We start from the raw sequence: 19099 nt of genomic DNA, 5'->3' as shown, positions 1-19099 counted from the left end.
ATAATCTCATGGGCAGCGGCAATGGAAAAGAAACCTGCCATGAGTAACTACTTAAGAGGAAAAAACGAAATCAGGAACGAAACCATTTAAGATAACTCAAAAGGAAGCTCATTACTTTTCGGAGCGAGATCGGTATGCCTTGGAACACGCACCTATAAGGCGAGATATGAGAAGGAAGAAGAAGCATGTACTTGCTGCAGTAAAGCTAGGGAATCTATAGAGCATGTTTTATTAGAGTGTGAAGACGTTTACCCAGCGGTTGATTTGGGTACCACTGGCCTCCTTGAAGCTCATCGGTTCAGCTGGAGCAGTGGTAAAGTAAACATGTCCGCAACAGGCATTAGTAAGGCGCGATTGGTGGAAGAAAATCAGGGCAACGACAAAAGACGGAGATGTACAAAAGAACAGTTCGCAATAGGGAGATCAGAAAATTTGGGTGTGGTAGTTCATAGTGTTTTTTTTTCATTTTTTATTGTTTAACCTAGGTAGGACATTAGGCAGTATAATAGCAAGGGCTTTGTGGCGCAACCCACTGCCCCGTTCCAAAGGGGACGCTCATAACATCCATCCATCGATCGATTGTACTCGCCTGCATCGGCGCTCTTACGAAGAGCACGCTCACCCTCCTCTCCACAACGGCGAGGTGAGCGAGGAGGTCTTCAGACAAAACGGCATATTGTATTCGCAAAACACCGCTACTCTACCTGTATGAACGTTCTGGGGATTTATGTGCCGAAAGCGCAATCTGATGAGGCACGCTGTGATGACTCAGGATACATTTTGACCACTTCGATTACGCGCCCCATGTATATGCGGCTACCGCGGACGGGATTAAACCCACGACCTCAAGATTATCCGCGCAACGCTATGGCCACTGCGCATCCGTCGGCTGTTTATGCCTTCTGCACATCGTTTCTACACTGCAAGGGAGATTTATTGCTCCGCACAGTCTTTGGCAAACTCGGTTCCTTCCTTAGGATTCAAGCGGAGGATAGTGGCAGAGTGCATGGATCCTCGCATGGATTACACGCTCAATAAGTGGGGATAGCCGATTTCGCCATAAATAAATAAACGAATCAGAAGAAATAAACGCAGCTTGGCGAACACTGAATAATTTAAACAAGCATACAGCAAATGCTGTCAAAACAGTTACCTGAGAGATCTGTATTCTAGTAACGTCTTAGAAGTATGTATGTCTGAATAGACTATTTAAAGAAACAAAGAAATAGAAAGGAGTTGCGTAGCCGCTGATAGAACGAAACATCCCAGCATTGCAGTTCAAGAAATGAGAAGCTTGCAGTCACGAATAGCGCAAGAATGGTGTGATATGTTTAACACGAGAAACATAAGATATGGGCAGGTCGCGCTGTTCACAGCAGCTAAAGTACCGCCCCTTACCTAAAATGGGCCCCAACAGGAAAAATATGACAGAAGGCAGCTGAGAATCAGATTTACAGTGGCAAAAGTAGGAAATCGGCGAATCTCGTTGAGCGGAGACATTTTTTTCGGAAAGACTTGTGATAGGCATTTGTCTTGGAAAGAGCGTGCGTATAAAGACTAGAGAGCCGAGATCTAACAAAGGAGGCTTATTATACGTTATATTCTACAGCTATGTTATTACCACTGTCCCGGATACACAAGTTTCACAACATCGTCAACTGCAGCAGTCACAAAATACAGGTGTGATGTAAAACCGTGGAATATTATCTTTCGGCTATTGAGAACAGGTTCACCTATGTATCTGAGTAGCGACAGATGCGCGTTTATGTGGGCAGAATGCAAGAGAGATTGAACACTCAGATCCAACTGGCGAAATTCACTGTCTTTTATTAAGGCGTCTCTGAAACGCTTTGGTGATTGTTGTCGTTGAATCCATTGAAGCAACCACATCGTGTTAGTGGTTTGCGGATTCTTCATGTGTAGCTCGTTCAGGTGTGTGTGTGTGTATATATATATATATATATATATATATATATATATATATATATTATATAATTTTATATAATTTTAGGTTATTTTACGTTATTTTACGTTATTTTAAGTCTTTTTAAGTTATTGAGTACCGAGAAAGAGAATACGTGGCTATAAACAGTCTAAGTTATAAATGAACGTGACCAATAAAGAATGAAGCCAAGAAAGCATAGGACCAATAAGCACTGTTTTATGCTCCACCAGTAACTAAAATTTGCGAAGCATCCACACAACACCTTCAAAGGTATGTACCATCTGCATCAATTTTAATTTTCTTTAATTGTGTCTTCCAATTGAAATGCAAGACAATTCAATACCTAGGTGCTTTCATTGCCTTGAGTTTCTGCTTTGTTTCATTTAGTTTTCATAAGCTGGTTTGTTGGATTACTTCTTAGTTCGAATTTCTCCTCAGGTCAGTCAACGTCCCTGAATCAACTTTAGCGATTGCCTAATCGGCGCTTCGGTTAGTTAAACGACTAATTTGTAGCACGCTCCGAGCACTCCCCGATGTAATAAATGAACGGTACTTTCCTTAAGGACTTGGTTCTGGCGAGAGTGTCGGTCAGCTTCTGAACCACGCGTTGGTCCGCGAGCGTTGTGCATTCAAGCCAAGTCAGGCCGACGCTGCGAGCTGAAGCAAGGGCGTCCAGGAACTCCACCGCGTCTTCTACACCGACCTCGTCCAGGTGCTGGTAAATAGTGGCCGCCTTGGAAGCACGGACGAGTGCAGCGAAGTGTGATGCACGAAGACGTACGCAGTGGAACTTTAGGCGCGAGAATACGTCGATCTCCTCGATCAGCTCAAACAGCACGCTGACTTCCTCCTGGGCTTGCGTGGCTGGCGTGTTGAGGGCGAGTACTTTTAACGTCTTGTTCACCTGCAAGTGCATTGACGCTTTATCAGGCGTTGACGCCGCACAACGAACCTTACGTGTGCACGGTTGTAAACACAAGATAGATGCGGTACAATTTGGCACCAGAATACTTATATGTACACGTATCTCTCGATGTGGTTCATGATAAAAACTGACCACAAAGCCAACTCGGAAAATGATGGGGGTGGTTTGGTGGAGGCAGTTAATGGTAACAGTGTTACGCACTGCACTCTAAAGCATCCAGAGACATGATATAATGTGATGCGCTGTTATGCTGTTCATGGCAGCAAATTAAGTACGCGAAGTTGCAGAATGGATCGCGCAACTAATGCAACGACTCCACGAAAGGTTACAGGAAATAAATTCAACACCGCATAAAAGTATTCTACTTGAAACTTCTCGGTACGCTCTAAAATGAAATTCTGGGGATTTCACGTGCCAAAAGCATGATTTGGTTATGAGCCATGCCGTATTGGAAGATTCTGGCAGTGTGGACCGTTAGGGGTTCTTTAACGTGCACCTAAATCTACGTACGCGGGTGTTTTCGCATTTCGCCTCCTTTGCAAGGCAGCCGCCTGCGCAGGGAGGGATTTGATCCCGCGGCCTTGTGCTTATCAGCCCAACACCATAGCCGCTAAGGAACCAGGGTAGATCGGTACGCTCAAGGCTGGTTTCAACCCATATAGATTCCTGCATGGTTTGAATATCTGTGAGCCAAACACATTGAAAGGAACTCAAAACACCATTCAATACACCACCGACTTTTGCTTGGGTCCTCTATAACTTCAGTCACTGCGGAATACATCGCATTAAAGCACAAAACACTTCGAAGACTGTCACTGCACAGTCACGTTTTGGTGATTTCATTTATAGGAAACGAGTCAGACCATTGAACTAGAATTGAAGGACTTCACTACGAAGGCCCCGAACGTTGATTGGAAATGTCCACATTAAACGACACCTTCAATGTGAAGATATTTATCTGAAGTTTGCAGCATGTCGTCGATAAACAACCCCCATAATATGTTGAAGAGGCAGCCGATTGGCCACCTTGACGGATCCTTCAGCCACTTGAAGGCTTAATCGTCGACGGCTATGTGAAAGACCACGCGAGTCGTATTCCGGTTTAACCTGCCGGCAAGCGAGGGGAGAGGTGTGCAAAGATTCAAGGTGGGCAAATTCTGTATAGGGGCTCAGCTTGACCATGAAGATAGCCTTTGGTTCCGCGATCCTTTAGCAATGGATAAAATCGTTGTCAGGGAAGTTGATACAGGACTTTTTTGTTTTGAACTGTGTCGTCCGTCTCGGTGGCTTTCCCTGCGTAGGAAACAAGAGCAGGCGGAAAACCCAGACCAAGTTTTTTCCCTGCTTGTTTGTCTCCAGGTAATGGCTTGATTAAAGCAAAGGAATATATTACCTTGGACTGGACACGATGTTGTCCTAAGAAATATGTTTATTGTAGGGCCCAGAAATACCTACAAGGAGCCTTTGTACTGGTGCACGTAAGTACTACACAAATACACACTACATATAAAATAAAAAATGTGGTCGACGACGCAGTTTGAAACATAGAAACAAGTTGGGAAAAACAAGGAGTAGGCCGGAATAAAGGGAGGTAATCACAAAACATGATTGTCTACACATGCACAGAACACAGGGAACGAATCCAGAATTTAGGTTTTACTTGCAAAAACCACGATCTGATTGTGAGACACGCCTTAGTGGAGGACTTCGGATTAATTTTGAACACCTGTGGTTCTTTAACATGCACTTGATGCACGTTACACGGGCGTTTTTGCGTTTCGCATTCATAGAAATGCACCCACAGCGGCCGGGGTTTGATTCCACGACAAGAAATGAATTCAGAAACGAGTGAGTACAGGCAGAACGCGCATTACATAGATTATTTCTATTTTCTTTTCTTTTTATAGTTCTACCGTAGGATACTGACCACTGCAACAAAGACCGCGCAGAAAACGCAGAATATTCCCTTGTGCACTTTTGCGGCCTGGAAATTTGTGCCTTGTCAAAAAGCTTTAGGCAGCAAATAGTGCCATTACCCACCTTGAAACGGAACAAAAGACCTGGTTCAATACCCCTTGATTTTAGAGGTTAAAGTTGAGTACATCTGAGGACTAGACCATGGTCAGATCAACGGAAAAAGTAGCGCCTAAAAGTGGACAAACTTACTCCGTAAGCGCTCATTGAGGTCAGAATTATAATTGCAAGGTCCGCCTGAATCAAGACAGGCATACTCTAGTAGTGCAAGATGCCCACTTGAACGAGACCTCCGAAAGGTATATGAAACGGGGTATATGAACCATTCTGCTGCGAGCGTCTATTACGGTCTGGTTGAGAGCCTGTGTTGTGGCCACGTCTGAACGTAGAACGCACAGACGTGGCCGCAACGTATAGCAACTGCTGATGCCAAGTTGTTTTGAGAACACGCAGTCACCCGTGTATGTGCGCTCTTAAAGGACTGGAAATAACGCCCGGAAATGGTCAAATGCTTGGAAACCAAACGTTTTCTTCATATTTCAAGGCATTTTTTGAGATGAGTTAGGTATTTTCTACGCCATGTATGTAAATGCGAATTGCGTTTGTTTGTAACGCCGCCGATTCAACCCTTTCACACGTTTAGCTTCTACACACAGTATTCCTATCAGTCTAAATACGAAAATGACATCCTTATAATTTACTTTCTTCAGCTGGTGCCATCCAGTGGAGCTTCGTATCGGAAATGCTGTTGCTTACCTAGTGGCACAACTTTGGATGAACGGCTACATAGCGAGCTATGCGCGCCGTAGCTCATGGCTCGCGATTCTCAGGGTCAATTACGGATCTCGCTTGCAGTATGCAGATACGCGAGTATCGTGCCCAGACGTGGCATCAAACTGCCATCCGTGCATCTTCCTGCACAGCAGAGAGCATTTCCGTGTGGTTTTGAGCGCTAAGAAGACATTGGCTTTCTTGAAAAAGTCATGTACACCTGGCAGTGACATTTACTAAACAGTCAGCGAAATGATTCGCACTTTAAAATCCTTAAAGGCCAAGTGCAATGGCACGCAGACATTACTTCTCGAAGGAAACTGTGCCGAACGCGGAACGTTCCGAACTAGAGTGGTGCATTGGCACGAGCTCCGAGACTATAGGCGGTATTCGCAGCATGGTGGAAATCGGCAAGGCCAGCTTCTACGATTGGCGTAATACCCGCTAACCACGAAGTGTCCGTGTGGCCTGATTGGATGCTATACAAAGGCTGTTAAAGAAAAACCAGCCCTGCAGCTTTGCCAGGACACATCAGTAACGTATGCTAATCATTCATAACAAATTTACCCGAATGTATATTTTTTTGCAGCTTGCCTTTACCATGCTTGGCGCTGGCGCAGCATGCGCTCACGAAAGCGGGCTCCCCGAAATAATCCTAATTATTGAAACCTACCTCCAGGGCATCTATTATGTTGAACAGTGCGCTGACGGGGAACTCGTTGTCCTCTAAGTCAAGCTTCTGCAACCGCTTGTCCAAGAGCAGATTGGCTGCGGCGGCAACTGCGAACGGCTCTCCCAGGGAGCACTTGGCCACTTTCAGATGGAGCAGAACACCTGCGCCGTCAAGCGACGAAAGGAAGCGAATATTGATGTGATACATTTCTTGCGCATGCTCATGTTAATCATGGTGGGATTCCATTCTGAAGTAGGATGAATTATTGGCCATTCACATTGCGAATAAATACCAAACTCATAGCTCCCTTTCAATGGCTACTTACATCCGAGATGATTAAAATCGGTGAGCTGCACTGGTTTTCTTTCATGAGCTAACAAAAAAGGAGCCATTTAGACACGCACATTTTAATGGCCATTGGTTTCAATGAGAACTGAATGTGAGCGGGGCCAGCAGTTGCTTCATTGAATCTTTGAATCTGGAAAAGATACAACTAAATTGTGTATTTCGAAACTCAAAAACGTGAAAGAAGTCTGCTGAATTGATCCCACAAGCTGTAAACCTGCAGATATATGCAGCCCTATCACTCTGCATGTAAATTTTATTACGCTCCCAATTGCATATCAAATAAATTATTTCCTGTTCGTACAGGAATGTAGAAAAGATAGGATAAGTAACTGCTCGTTCCGTTACCAACTCGTCATATATATCTTCCTCACACCCGAAGATAGTTCAGACGCATAATTGTGTGTTAACTCGGTTCTGATTCTCAAGTCCTCTGTTATGAACGCTTCACCAATACCCTTCCCATGCTTCCTTTTAATCACCCTGTTTGTAAGACGTTGAAGGCAGTGTCTTCATGCGCATAAATGAACCAGCTATTTATGTTCATTTTCGTAAAAACGTATTTAATTTGTGTAAGCAGAGCTGAAGCTGTATAGAGCCTTAGATTAGAATTTTAATGCAGATTTTTTTTTTTGTGGCCCGTCAACTCTCACTTTGGAAATGTACTTAACGGATTGAATATACGGGTTGAATATGGCTCGTTTGTAGACAGGGGATAATACGTTGCGTATCCGCTTTCGAGTTTGTCTCTTTGCTTCTGTTATTTATTTAGTCTAATTTTCCCATACTGTTCCTTATAGTTGCAAGACCGTAGAAGTTGGGCATTACAAGGATATTACTAATTCTCTGAAGGCCACGTTAATTGTGTTCATGAGCTCGTACAGGTATGGCATCCCGTGATTAGCAATGCACCGCGTTCCAGAATATTCTGTAAATTGTAACAAATCGATTTACTTTTTGAGAACTTGACTGCGGCAGCCAATGTACAAGCACCCATAGGTTGTAGGAATACGACGACTTCGGTTAAGGGTCACAGCACTCGTCTTCCTGGATTCGAAAGTGCTCTGAAAAGTACTTCCATGGAGAGCGCTTCTAATGTGAAGTTGAAATGCCTAAGGTTACAGAGCTATTATTCAAAGAATGCATGATGACAAGTGCAGATAAATTAAGTATATCGAGCATGGTGTCCATTTACGATTACGATGGTAATTTCCATTTTTCAAAAGATCACATATGTTAGAAGCTTGGTTTGCATCGTCCAGAGTAGCAGGAAGCATGAAAAAAAAAATACGCTTTCACTCGTAACGAGAAACATTGCTGCAATAATTGGCGCATTGTTGCGCTCAATAACTCGTGAACCGTTTTGCACTGGATAGGTTAGAATAAACATTCTGTGTGAACAAGGCGATACACCTTCGATTGGAGTAGGAACATCGAAAATGACCGAAAGGCAGCTGAGGCGTGGGAGGGGTAGAATTTTACTCGACAGGACTCCGCTCACATGACTTCCTTTCGCATATCGCTCAAATATTGTTAGAAGTCGGAAAGCTCTTCGTAGTTCATTTGTTCCTTTCCTGTCCCATTATTTTGACAATACACCTCACATACTCGACCGGGTGACCCCACCTCAGAGAGACGAAAGAGGATTGGAAGAATGGGCTAATTTACGCCGATTTCTACTTATTCAAGTTAGATCAAATAATGGCACATAGGCGTGTACACATCCACAGTGCTTCGTCACTTCATTGCGTTTGCTTATGACGATGATAAGGACGGGCGATTCACTTTTCTGCAGCGTAAATTTCGATTACTGCACTGAAACTGAAGGCTGCCAGAAACATTTCCGCTTAACGATGCTCATATTCTAAACTAGCTTGAGAGTTTTTGTACGGAGTTTTACGTGCAAAAAACTACGATCTAATTATGAGGCACGCCCTAGGACTCCAGGATACTGCGGACAACCTGGTGTTCTTTATCGTGCATCTAAATCTAAATACGCGGGTGTTTTTGCATTTCGCCTCCAGCGAAATGCGGCGCTGTATCTCGGATTCAATCCCGCGACGTCGTGCTTAGCAGCAAAAAAAAGAAAAAAAAACGCAGCCACTAAGAAGCCACGGCGGGCCGCCTGCAAGTACGTGCTTTGTCACATATTTACACAACGCAATGCTATGTTACTTATCCATTGATGTTTGTTTGATGACGTTTTCGTGTAACATGTTCAAATTATTGGGTATTTCTGACAAAAAAGAAACTGATGCTATGTGTGCCAGAACCACGAGTTCATTACAGGGCATGTGGTAGCGATGCATTCCCGAACAAATTTGAACGGTAGGGTTCCTCTAGCATTCATCTGAATCTACGGGAACGAGCATTTTTGCATATATCTCCAATCGATATGCAGCCATGGATGTCGGAGATAGCACCCGTGACCTCCCACTGAGGAATGCGGTGCCATAGTACCCAGCTACTCTAGTGCATTTGTATTCTGTAAAGATATGTTGGTTGATACATAGCACAGTTTCCAAGTTTGTCGTATGGTCACGCTGCTGCCTATAATGGTTTCATTCACGAGCCTCTACTAGCTTACGATAGTGGCCCAACAATAGCTGGGACGTTAGCTGGGACACCCTGTATAGCTAGTCTCTGCCAGGATGTCCTAAAATCACCTGTGTTCTGGGTCAATATTTTAGTTACTGCGAAGAAATTTTTTTTAAGGGGGGCGGCACCACTGGAGGGTGTCTGCTTACCTCCAATGAGGTTCGCGTACGCTTCCTCCAGACGTGAGTCACAAGGTGCGCATTGGAGAAAGATGAGCTCCTCGAGTCGGCTAGTCGGCGAAGGTGGGGCCATGTCTGTCAAGCGCTCGCCTTCACGCGCACGAGACGGTACGTGTAGCGTCAAAGCGGAGGCCATAGCTTCGACGTCCTCGGCGCGAATCGCGCATGTCTGCACCTTGAGGGACCGCAAAGCTGGGCTCACAACAGCCGCTGCCAGCAGGGCCGATGGAGTCGAGTTAAATGACCCTGTGACCTGCAGCAAGACGCGAAACGAAGCGCAGTGGGCTCTTTTAGCCCAAAAGGTGTGGCCACAGAACTGCCAGAGAATAACCGAACCTATTTTTAAGGCTCTGCTGAGAAAATAAATGCACCCTTTAAAGAGTCACTCAATTTATCAGTCGACCATCAATGGATGCATTAACCCGCGAAACAATCTATTCGCCCGCCCGTAATCAGAGACTACAACAATGCATTCTTATAGTGGAGCCCATATCCCTAAAGCAGAGTACCAGCTGAATATCTCAGCAGCAGTAGGTGCTACTGCTAGTCAGCTTATGTGCACGAACTCGGAATAGTTGGTTGTGATTCGACTGCATACACCGCAGAAAAAATTACGTACAGCTTTTTCACAATTAGCAAATGTGTTTAAAATTTCGACATTCACATCATTCAGACTGCACTGTATAAACCTGCATTGCCAAATGCATAAACGCAGTATGGGTGAAGCACAAAGGCAGCAACAATTAGGCCATTTGTTCCCGGATTCGGGGATTTTCAGAGCATACGTACTCATGCATTATCATGATAAGCTTTGAAAGGACATCTTGTGTTCGTTTTAATGTATGTGTTTACAAGCGCGATAAAATAAAAGCGTCACGGCTGCGCCATCCATATTTAGTACCGAACTGTTCCTACTGCTTTATGCCATGTCACAACAATATTTATTACGAGAGCATGTATTAGGAAAAACATGGCTCTCACAGTGACGTAGCCTGCTATATGGTATTTTCTTCCCTGCATATGGCATAAACGTCGTGTTTTGGCGAGAGAGTTCAGTTTGATTGTGTGCTGTAGACGATGTGAAGTATTCGAAAAATATTTCAAGCATATCAAGATTTTCAACTAGTCACAATTTCAATGAAGGACCAAATCGATTAGTAACTATTCGATTTGGGAAACAAATTTAACAAGCGGTATGCCATGGGTTAGCCGAAAGTTCTGAATATTCACGTGACGCCCGCAGATTACGCTTGGAAAGTGCCAAGATTTGCAAAATAATCTTGCGGCGATCCTTACTTCAAGTCTGTTTAGGGTCACGTGATTTCGGACGACCTCTGCGAGTGCCTGGCCATGCCGGGCTATCAGGAAAGGTAGCTCCACGCACAGAACCTCCACAGTCCGGTTGCGAGACAGGAAGTCCAGGAACACGCCAGCGTCTGTGTCAGGTGCCTGGACGTTCAATTCAGAGCATTTCAGCTCATCAATAGGCAATGGCGGCCATGTATACGAAACGAACGCCTGAAACTTACATCTGTGAAAACTCATGCGCTCTAAACATCCAGTGTATTCGTCATTGCTATTTTTTGAGATTTTCTGACAGTCATTGCGATTTTACACCATACCAAGTGATCGGAAGAGGCGCAGAATGGGTCTTTTGCACAAATCAAGTGTTTCTTATTTTCCGCTAAACCACAGACCGCTATCATTGACCAGTGTATCTTGCGAGCTCATGGAACACATTCACTTGTGGCATTTTTTCTAAATATCTCGATTACAAATATCGAGACGTCATAGCCTAAAATCTATAATAATAATAATATTTGGGGTTTTACGTGTCAAAAGCACTTTCTGATTATGAGGCACGCCGTAGTGGAGGACTCCGGAAATTTTGACCACCTGGGGTTCTTTAACGTGCACCTAAATCTAAGCACACGGGTGTTTTCGCATTTCGCCCCCATCGAAATGCGGCCGGCGTGGCCGGGATTCGATCCCGCGACCTCGTGCTCAGCAGCCCAACACCATAGCCACTGAGCAACCACGGCGGGTAGCCTAAAATCTATCGTGGACATTGCATCTACAATATATTATCAACAACGCAAATCGCATGCAAGGCTTCTTTGCGTTGGAACCAGAGCCCCGTCAATACTATAATAATGCTCCAACTTTACAAGGCCTCGGTGAGACCCAAACTGGAGTAGGCCTGCTCAATTTGGGATCCTGGCCAGCCAGCACTAATAAACCTTTGAGCTTGACCCGATTCGCAACATCTGGTGTATTCCTTGTAACTAAAGTCACTATTCTAGTTTTTCCCGATTTAAACTACAACTCTTGACCTACCAGACTTCGCTCTGCGCCGATAGTGTTCTCGACTGCGCCACTTCCACAAAATATTTTACTTCAATCACACACTTAGGGAAGAATTGCTACACCTCTGTAGCACAAGAATTTACTCCGACTCACTTATACCAAGATCTGTCAGAAGACTAGAGCCATCCCCCTGCTTCCATCACTTCCATCCCTAACGCCAAGAATTTTAAGACCGCTAATGACATTCGTTCTTGCCCCTCCATGTAAGATCCTTCGGACGATTGAGAGTAGAAGAATAAAGAAATAGATATTGTACTTGTGACACCGAAGAAGCGCCGGTCAGTCAGCAACTGCAGCTGTTCATATGGGGGATGGTTTGCGTTGCTCGCGGGGTGGAGTCTCGAAACACCTCAGATGTCTTTATGCTTCCTTTTACGCTGCAGATAAACACCTTTGCAGTCGTAGGAAAGGCGACACGCATCATCGACGCTGCAACTGTGAAGCCCATCGGACGATGGGCTTGTGAGCCATCTCAGACGATGCCCGAAACGAAGCGCTGCCGATACGCGTGGCTGACCGGGCGATTTCTTGTTGAATAGTAATATTATCTTAGATCGCTGATGGCTATTCACTTGCTCTTTAATTAGGGCGCCACTTGATCCTTTGGCATACTAACATGACCCATCGTCTTGCAGCTCCATCACGGGGCTGTCCACAGCGACATAAAAGGAAGTTAAAATGAGATAAAGTAAGATTACGCGCACTATGCCTACCGTAAGCGGTTGCTTTCACATCCTCACCCAAGCCAAGAGCTCAAACGAAAGAGTTATAGGCTCGATTAACAAAACAGTGATGCTACACCATACAGCACAGCGCGAGAGCTGTTGTGCCGCTAAGAGGTGCTTTTCTAGACACTAAATATTAGTCGTATTGCCGAATTCTAGGTCTTGTCAGCCGCTTTAATTAGGCAATCTGATTGATATGGCCTCTTGATTGGCTCAAAACGCTAAAGTAGTGCAATTTGCTACAACGGTATAATTTTAGTGCCCGAAATACCACTGCGGGTATGCGTGGCTCCCTTCTAATAAAACGGCGTCCGTCGTACAATGACTGCGGAAGTACTTTGCTTCTCGTGTTAAGGAACTCAACGGCGGAAATAGTGGTGCCCGGTAGACATGTCATATCTAAATTCAATATCTTCCTCCCGCTCTTCTCGCAACTTTGCATGTTGTATATATACAGTTTCCAGTCCTGTTGTTTGTTACGTTGGCGCCTGTGTAGCAGCCAATATACACACATAAAAATGTCCAATAATTGAGTTCGATCTCGTGGTTCTCCCAGCACAGAAGCACATGCTCTAACCTTCAGGCTACGGATGCCTGCTTAAAAGACACGCGCACATGTGCGTCTTCGGTGGCGTCCTCGTACAAGCCAGTACTTTCGGACGCTTGGCAAGTTAGCCGCGTGTCATAGCCAACAATTTATTTATAAAAATAAGACGCGGTTTCGTAGTAAAGGCGAAGCCCTGATAGAGATAGCCATAAACTATTGGACAACTTCGCCAAGTAAGATTCTTAGCTTTGTGGACAATGTAATTTGCAGAAATTATTGGATTAATAATTCAGAAGCGCAGTGTAAGGCACGCTCTGGCAAACAAACATGGAAACATGAATAGGCAGCGGACGCGCGCTGTCTTCATTTTATTTTCTTCCCCCCCCCCCCCGACCTTCCCTCCCTTAGCGCCACTTGACCGCTTAACATCATGCGATTGAGCACGTGTTAACGCAGAATAATACTCGCACTTGCTCAGTAAGGTATACCGTGGTGGCTAAGGGGAGCGCGCTTCGCTAAAATCTGCACCGTGCCTTTCTTCGTAATGCGCTATTTTCCCTTTCTGGCTCAGGACGGCTGCAGTTTTCGATTCCAGGAGTGTCTAAGGCTGGCATAAATCTTTTTTCATTGTTACCTCGTTGGTTCTCAGCGAAATAATTACGTGTTAGGTGGCGCAAAATTTGTCCGTACATCTAGGAAATATAGAATCCCAGCATAGCTTTCACGTGTGTTGTCCATCGGTACACAATTGAAACAAAGGACTTGCATCGGCTCGAAAACGTCAGCTACATTATTTTTGATTTCATCCTTAACGCAGTGCTTGCTATCAATCTGAGGGCAGCTATCTTGTACGCATTCGAAGAGCTGACGTTCGGCTTCGCCTCACGCGATTGTGCAGACCGCGTCTGTAACGCGACCTAGGTCAATCTAGGTCAGCCGCGTGAGGCAAACGTCGGTTTTTCGAATGCCTACAAGGTAGCCCAACAGGTGTGCTACCCTAGCTTTACTAGTTTTCGCCGAGCACTATAAACCTTAAATTTGTAAACATGGTTTAGTAGGCTGCGGAATACTCACCTCGATTTCTACTATCAGGAGTGTACGGAGTGCGGTGGCATGCTCCACGTAGCCGCCGAGCGTACGCGCGACTTCAGCAGAGAAGTAAATGCTGGAAATGTGGAGTATTTTGAGGTTCGTCATGGCGCTCACCGCCTCGGACCACATCGTCGTCTCGATCGATGTCATCTGTGGTGACAAGAAAGCAAGGTGAAGCAGAAGCCGACCGCATAATGACTGGAGAGTCTTGCGCAGCCTTGCGCAGTGGCGCTTTGAAAGCGGTACCGTGTTATTTCATGTTATACCCTAGCGCTCTTACTCAAACTAATTCGCCTCTGCAAACACTGATGTGGAATAGGCTATACACACTGGTATCGTCGGTGTGAACAGCATCTCTAGTAATTTGATCATTTACTATATTTTACCTACACTCGACAAACTGATGGTCAACTGTATTGCAGCAATAGCTTTCTTTTTTTGCTTAGCTCACCTTCATTTTCTAGCAGAACGAGGACTGAGAAAAAGGACGTTTGTCTGGTTGTATGCAAATTTCGGAAATGCAACACCGTCTGGCCTCGGATGAGCACTGGACAATCCGCACTTACGAACGTCTCCAATCGGGAATTTCACGTTTGTCGTTATGCATTTGCCGATACCCCCAATCCATCAGCCTTGTTTCAGTTCTCACTACGTATAGTCATTGTCAAACAGTCGTTGTCACGCTATCGTCACATACGTCATTGCTTTATTCTCGATCAAAAAGATCAATTCACCCCCAAATCCACGATTTCCCTTTGCTTCGTGCTCGTATGACAGCGATGCACAAACAGCCGGTAGATCAAACACAGAGTAACATCATTCACCACACCTTAATCTATGCACACAATTGCTATTGCCAGGCGAAAACAGCGCTTGTTTAAGTTGCCCTTATTTGCCACTCATTGTCTCGCTTCGCGTTGTTTAACAAGATGGAACAACTAGGCCTATCTGATACGTTACCGAAAACGCAAACATCTCAACCATGTGCTCATATCTAGGTGCTCCTAGTTTTTTCCCATTTGAAATAGCGCGCTTTCCTGTAACTACATGTTCCACATGTACAGAGAACTGCTCTTCTCTGGCACTTGTCGAATACTGCCTCCGTGCTGATGCGCTGGCAATCTCGGATGCAAAATTCTATTTCGCCCTTCCCGTCGTCATCTGCACAAAGGTGAGATAATGGACAGTAGTGTTCGGGCGTAGCAAAAGCGGCACTGCCGTCCCATTTGACAACATACGTAACCATAAACACTTGCGGGCTTTCCCGAGCGCTCACCAGACCGAGAAGATTGAGGAAGAAGGGCTTGAAGGTGAGGCACTTGATACTGACGCCGCCAGTCTTCAGGACGTGCCATAGGACGTGCCTTTCGACCGTGGTTATAGACATGTCCAAGAATACAGAAGTCACGCACCTGCACCATTAAGACACTCGTATCAACCGACAAGAGTTGTGAAACTTATCGAATTCCCGCAGCAAGAGGTTGGCAGGGCACAATATGCAAGCTCTCTGCTTGATCGTTTCGAAGCCCACCAATCTATTGTAATTAAGCTAGCAGGTGTAATTGACAGAAAAATTAGTTATGGCGTTCTTGGTGCGAATCCCGGCTTCGTGCGCTAGACGTTGGTTCTTGTTCCTTAGAAATCCAACAAATTATTTCGTCTAGCTCTTGGACCGATTGGCCACTGTCCCTTCCAAAAGAAATTCAACGGGAGCAGAAAGACTGCCGTATTAGATGGCGGTGGAAAAAGCTTACCAACATACACTCAAAGGTGGTACTCGATCATTGTCGCCTTTCACCCGCATAAGTCTGCAGCTGCTGAAGGCGGGAATTTTAGCCTCAACATTGCTCTCAGCGGCATGACTTCATAGTCACTTAGTCACCGCGCCGTGTTTGCCGTTCAGAGAACCTGAATTCCTCCTGCGGATCTAGACGGATGGGAGCAATATGCCTCAACATTGCCATTTAATCTGCGCATTCCATCTGGAACTGAAGTCTCATCGCTTCGACGCGGCTTCGTAGCGCTCGTCGTTACAAAGCACACGCCTATTTTTTGCAGAGCATATACACACGCGTACAAATTACACTTATTGCATGTGCAAGTGCTCAAACAAACACAAGCAGCTATAGGTATCAAATCCATAATTTCCCAAAGCTATTGTCGTCACCTCAAATTGAACATTGAGTTGGATTCATTTGTCGTTATGAGGAAACATTATGACGGAGGGGCTGCGAATTGAACATGCGAAAAACCTTTGTACGATTAGGCTGATGACATGACTGTTGCGGAGGGCCACAAAGCTAACTGTGGCTTGATTACGTGCAGCTTCTTTGTTTCCGCGTCCCACAAGCGTTGTTCCGCTGTTGCATTCACAAGAAAGACTTCAGATCAGTAGCGGGGACCGCAGCGGTAAGAGTAGCTTGCGATGTAATTGATCTGGCCATTTGGTCTGCTAGAAGGATACCCTCGATGCCTCTAAGGCAATCCACCCAGCGTATAATGATATTGTCACGTGGTCGTGACGTCAAAGAACAGTATCGATACTGTGAAACACAAAAACTAACTTTTATTGGGCGAACCTGTGCCCACAAAAGAGGCTGCACTTATAGCACAACGATAGCGGCGAACATGGTCGGCGATCGCCGAAAATCTCATCAGCGGGTCAAGCGCGTCGGCTTTTATAGAGCAGTCGTCGAATGTTCCAGACTAATCGTTCGGACCCGCGTGCCTTCCACAACGTTCTACACCATTCGCGTCAGGTGATGAAATCAGATAACATAAGGTTCGGCAACAACAGATAGCGGATGGATAACTTTCCAGAAACTTCGGATACATGCAGGCGCGTCCCACGCTGTGCGATTACATTTGTTAGGCGGCGAAACGTGGTTGCCCGACACAGGTAAGTACACGTGTCAATACCCCCCCTCTTAAAAAGCATCGTCCCGATGCTACAAATATAGGAGAGCGAAACACAAAAGGACACTTATTAAACATAAGTAACAAAACAACGAAAAGAAACAAAGTCCAAAGGTCCGTTACGCGAAGCCCCAAAGTTCATTAACGCTGGTAGTACGGCTTGAGTCGCACAACGTGGAATATTTCAGGTCGTGAGCGGCGCCGCTGTGATAGCGAAATGCCGTCTGGCACGGCCTCATAGTCCAGTGTGCCAATGCGTCGGATGATCTTGTACGGTCCGAAATAGCGACGCAAAAGCTTCTCGCTCAGTCCTCGTCGGCGTATAAGGGTCCAAACCCGAACACGGTAACCGGGTTGGTACTCGACGAAGCGTCGTCGGAGGTTGTAGTGTCGGCTGTCGGTCCTCTGCTGGTTCTTTATTCGCAGGCGGGCGAGCTGTCGGGCTTCTTCGGCGCGCTGGAGATAGGTAGCGACGTCAAGGTTCTCCTCGTCAGTGACGTGCGGCAGCATGGCGTCGAGCCTCGTCGTCGGGTTCCTGCCGTAGACCAGCTTGAACGACGTGATCTGTGTTGTTTCTTGCACCGCCGTGTTGTAAGCGAATGTTACGTACGGAAGGACGGCATCCCAGGTATTGTGTTTGACGTCGACGTACATCGCTAGCATGTCGGCGAGGGTCTTATTCAGCCGCTCCGTAAGACCATTCGTCTGCGGATGGTAGGCCGTTGTCCTCCTGTGCCTTGTCTGACTGTATTTCAGGATGGCTTGAGTGAGCTCCACTGTAAAGGTCGTTCCTCTGTCGGTGATGACTTCTGGGGCTCCCTGTCGCAGCAGGACGCTTTCGACAAAGAATTTCGCCACTTCGGCTGCGCTAACTTTCGGCAGTGCTTTAGTTTCAGCAAAGCGGGTAAGGTAGGCCGTCGCCACGACGATTCACTTATTTCCGGTTGTTGACGTCGGAAAGGGTCCCAGCAAGTCATCCCGATCTGCTGGAATGGTCGGCAAGGAGGCTCGATTGGCTGTAGTAATTCGGCTGGCCTTGTCGGCGGTGTCTTGCGTCGCTGACAGTCTCGGCATGTTGTGACAAAGCGGGCGACGTCGGCGGTCAGGCGCGGCCAATAATACTTTTCTTGTATCCACGATAGTATCCGGGAAAATCCGAGGTGTCCAGCGGTCGGATCGTCATGTATGGCGTGCTGTACTTCCGGACGAAGTCCTCACGGGACAACAAGAAGATAGTTGGCGAGGACTCGTGAGAAGTTTTTCACGAGTAGATTGTTTTGAAGCGTGAAGGAAGATAATCCGCGCTTAAATGCACTCGGGACAACGTCGGTGTGCCCTTCTAAATATTCGACGAGGCCTTTTAGCTCGGGGTCTGCCCCTTGCTGTTCAGCGAAGCCTTCCGCACTTATCATTCCAAGGAAGGCGTCGTCATTCTCGTCGTCTTGCGGCGGCGGGTCAATGGGGGCACGTGATAAGCAATCGGCATCGGAGTGTTTTCGTCCGGACTTGTAGGGTACAGTGATGTCTTATTCTTGTAGTCTGAGGCTCCACCGCGCCAGTCGTCCTGAAGGATCCTTTATATTCGCTAGCCAACACAACGCGTGATGGTCACTGACGACTTTGAATGGCCTGCCATAAAGATAAGGGCGAAATGTTACAATTTAGCTGTAGCCCAAACGATGGCGAGGCATTCCTTTTCGGTCGTTGAATAGTTGCCTTCCGCTTTTGACAGTGACCGGCTAGCGTAAGCTATAACCTGTTCGACTCCGTTTCTCCTCTGGACTAGAACGGCACCGAAGCCTAGGCTACTGGCGTCAGTATGGATTTCTGTATCGGCGTATTCGTCGAAGTGCGCAAGTACCGGCGGCGACTTCATGCGTCGTTTGAGTTCTGAAAATGCGTCGGGCTGCGGCGTTTCCCACTTAAACTCTAGATCACATTTAGTTAGACGTGTCAACGGCTCAGCGATGCGTGAAAAGTCCTTGACAAAGCGCCTGTAGTAGGCACACATGCCAAGGAATCTACGCACTGCCTTCTTGATG

General features: G+C 46.1%; 1 protein-coding gene across 1 annotated transcript in view; it reads right to left on the bottom strand.

Annotated features, from left to right (window-relative positions):
* Positions 1 to 2047: 2047 nt before the first annotated feature.
* The window catches only part of LOC142558042 (uncharacterized), a 32704-nt gene continuing 15652 nt past the window's right edge, over positions 2048 to 19099 (bottom strand). The window contains exons 4-9 of the mRNA XM_075670205.1: positions 15418 to 15553; positions 14124 to 14291; positions 10707 to 10859; positions 9381 to 9663; positions 6289 to 6449; positions 2048 to 2849 (exon numbers count right to left, since the gene is read on the bottom strand). Of these exons, the coding sequence (XP_075526320.1) occupies positions 2448 to 2849; positions 6289 to 6449; positions 9381 to 9663; positions 10707 to 10859; positions 14124 to 14291; positions 15418 to 15553 (1303 nt within the window). The 3' untranslated portion in view covers positions 2048 to 2447. The remainder of the gene's footprint in view (positions 2850 to 6288; positions 6450 to 9380; positions 9664 to 10706; positions 10860 to 14123; positions 14292 to 15417; positions 15554 to 19099) is intronic.

Source organism: Dermacentor variabilis, chromosome 9 (assembly GCF_050947875.1).
Source record: "Dermacentor variabilis isolate Ectoservices chromosome 9, ASM5094787v1, whole genome shotgun sequence".
Classification (NCBI taxonomy): domain Eukaryota; kingdom Metazoa; phylum Arthropoda; class Arachnida; order Ixodida; family Ixodidae; genus Dermacentor; species Dermacentor variabilis.
Note: the sequence above shows the minus strand (reverse complement) of the source record. Positions and strands in the feature narration are given on the sequence as shown.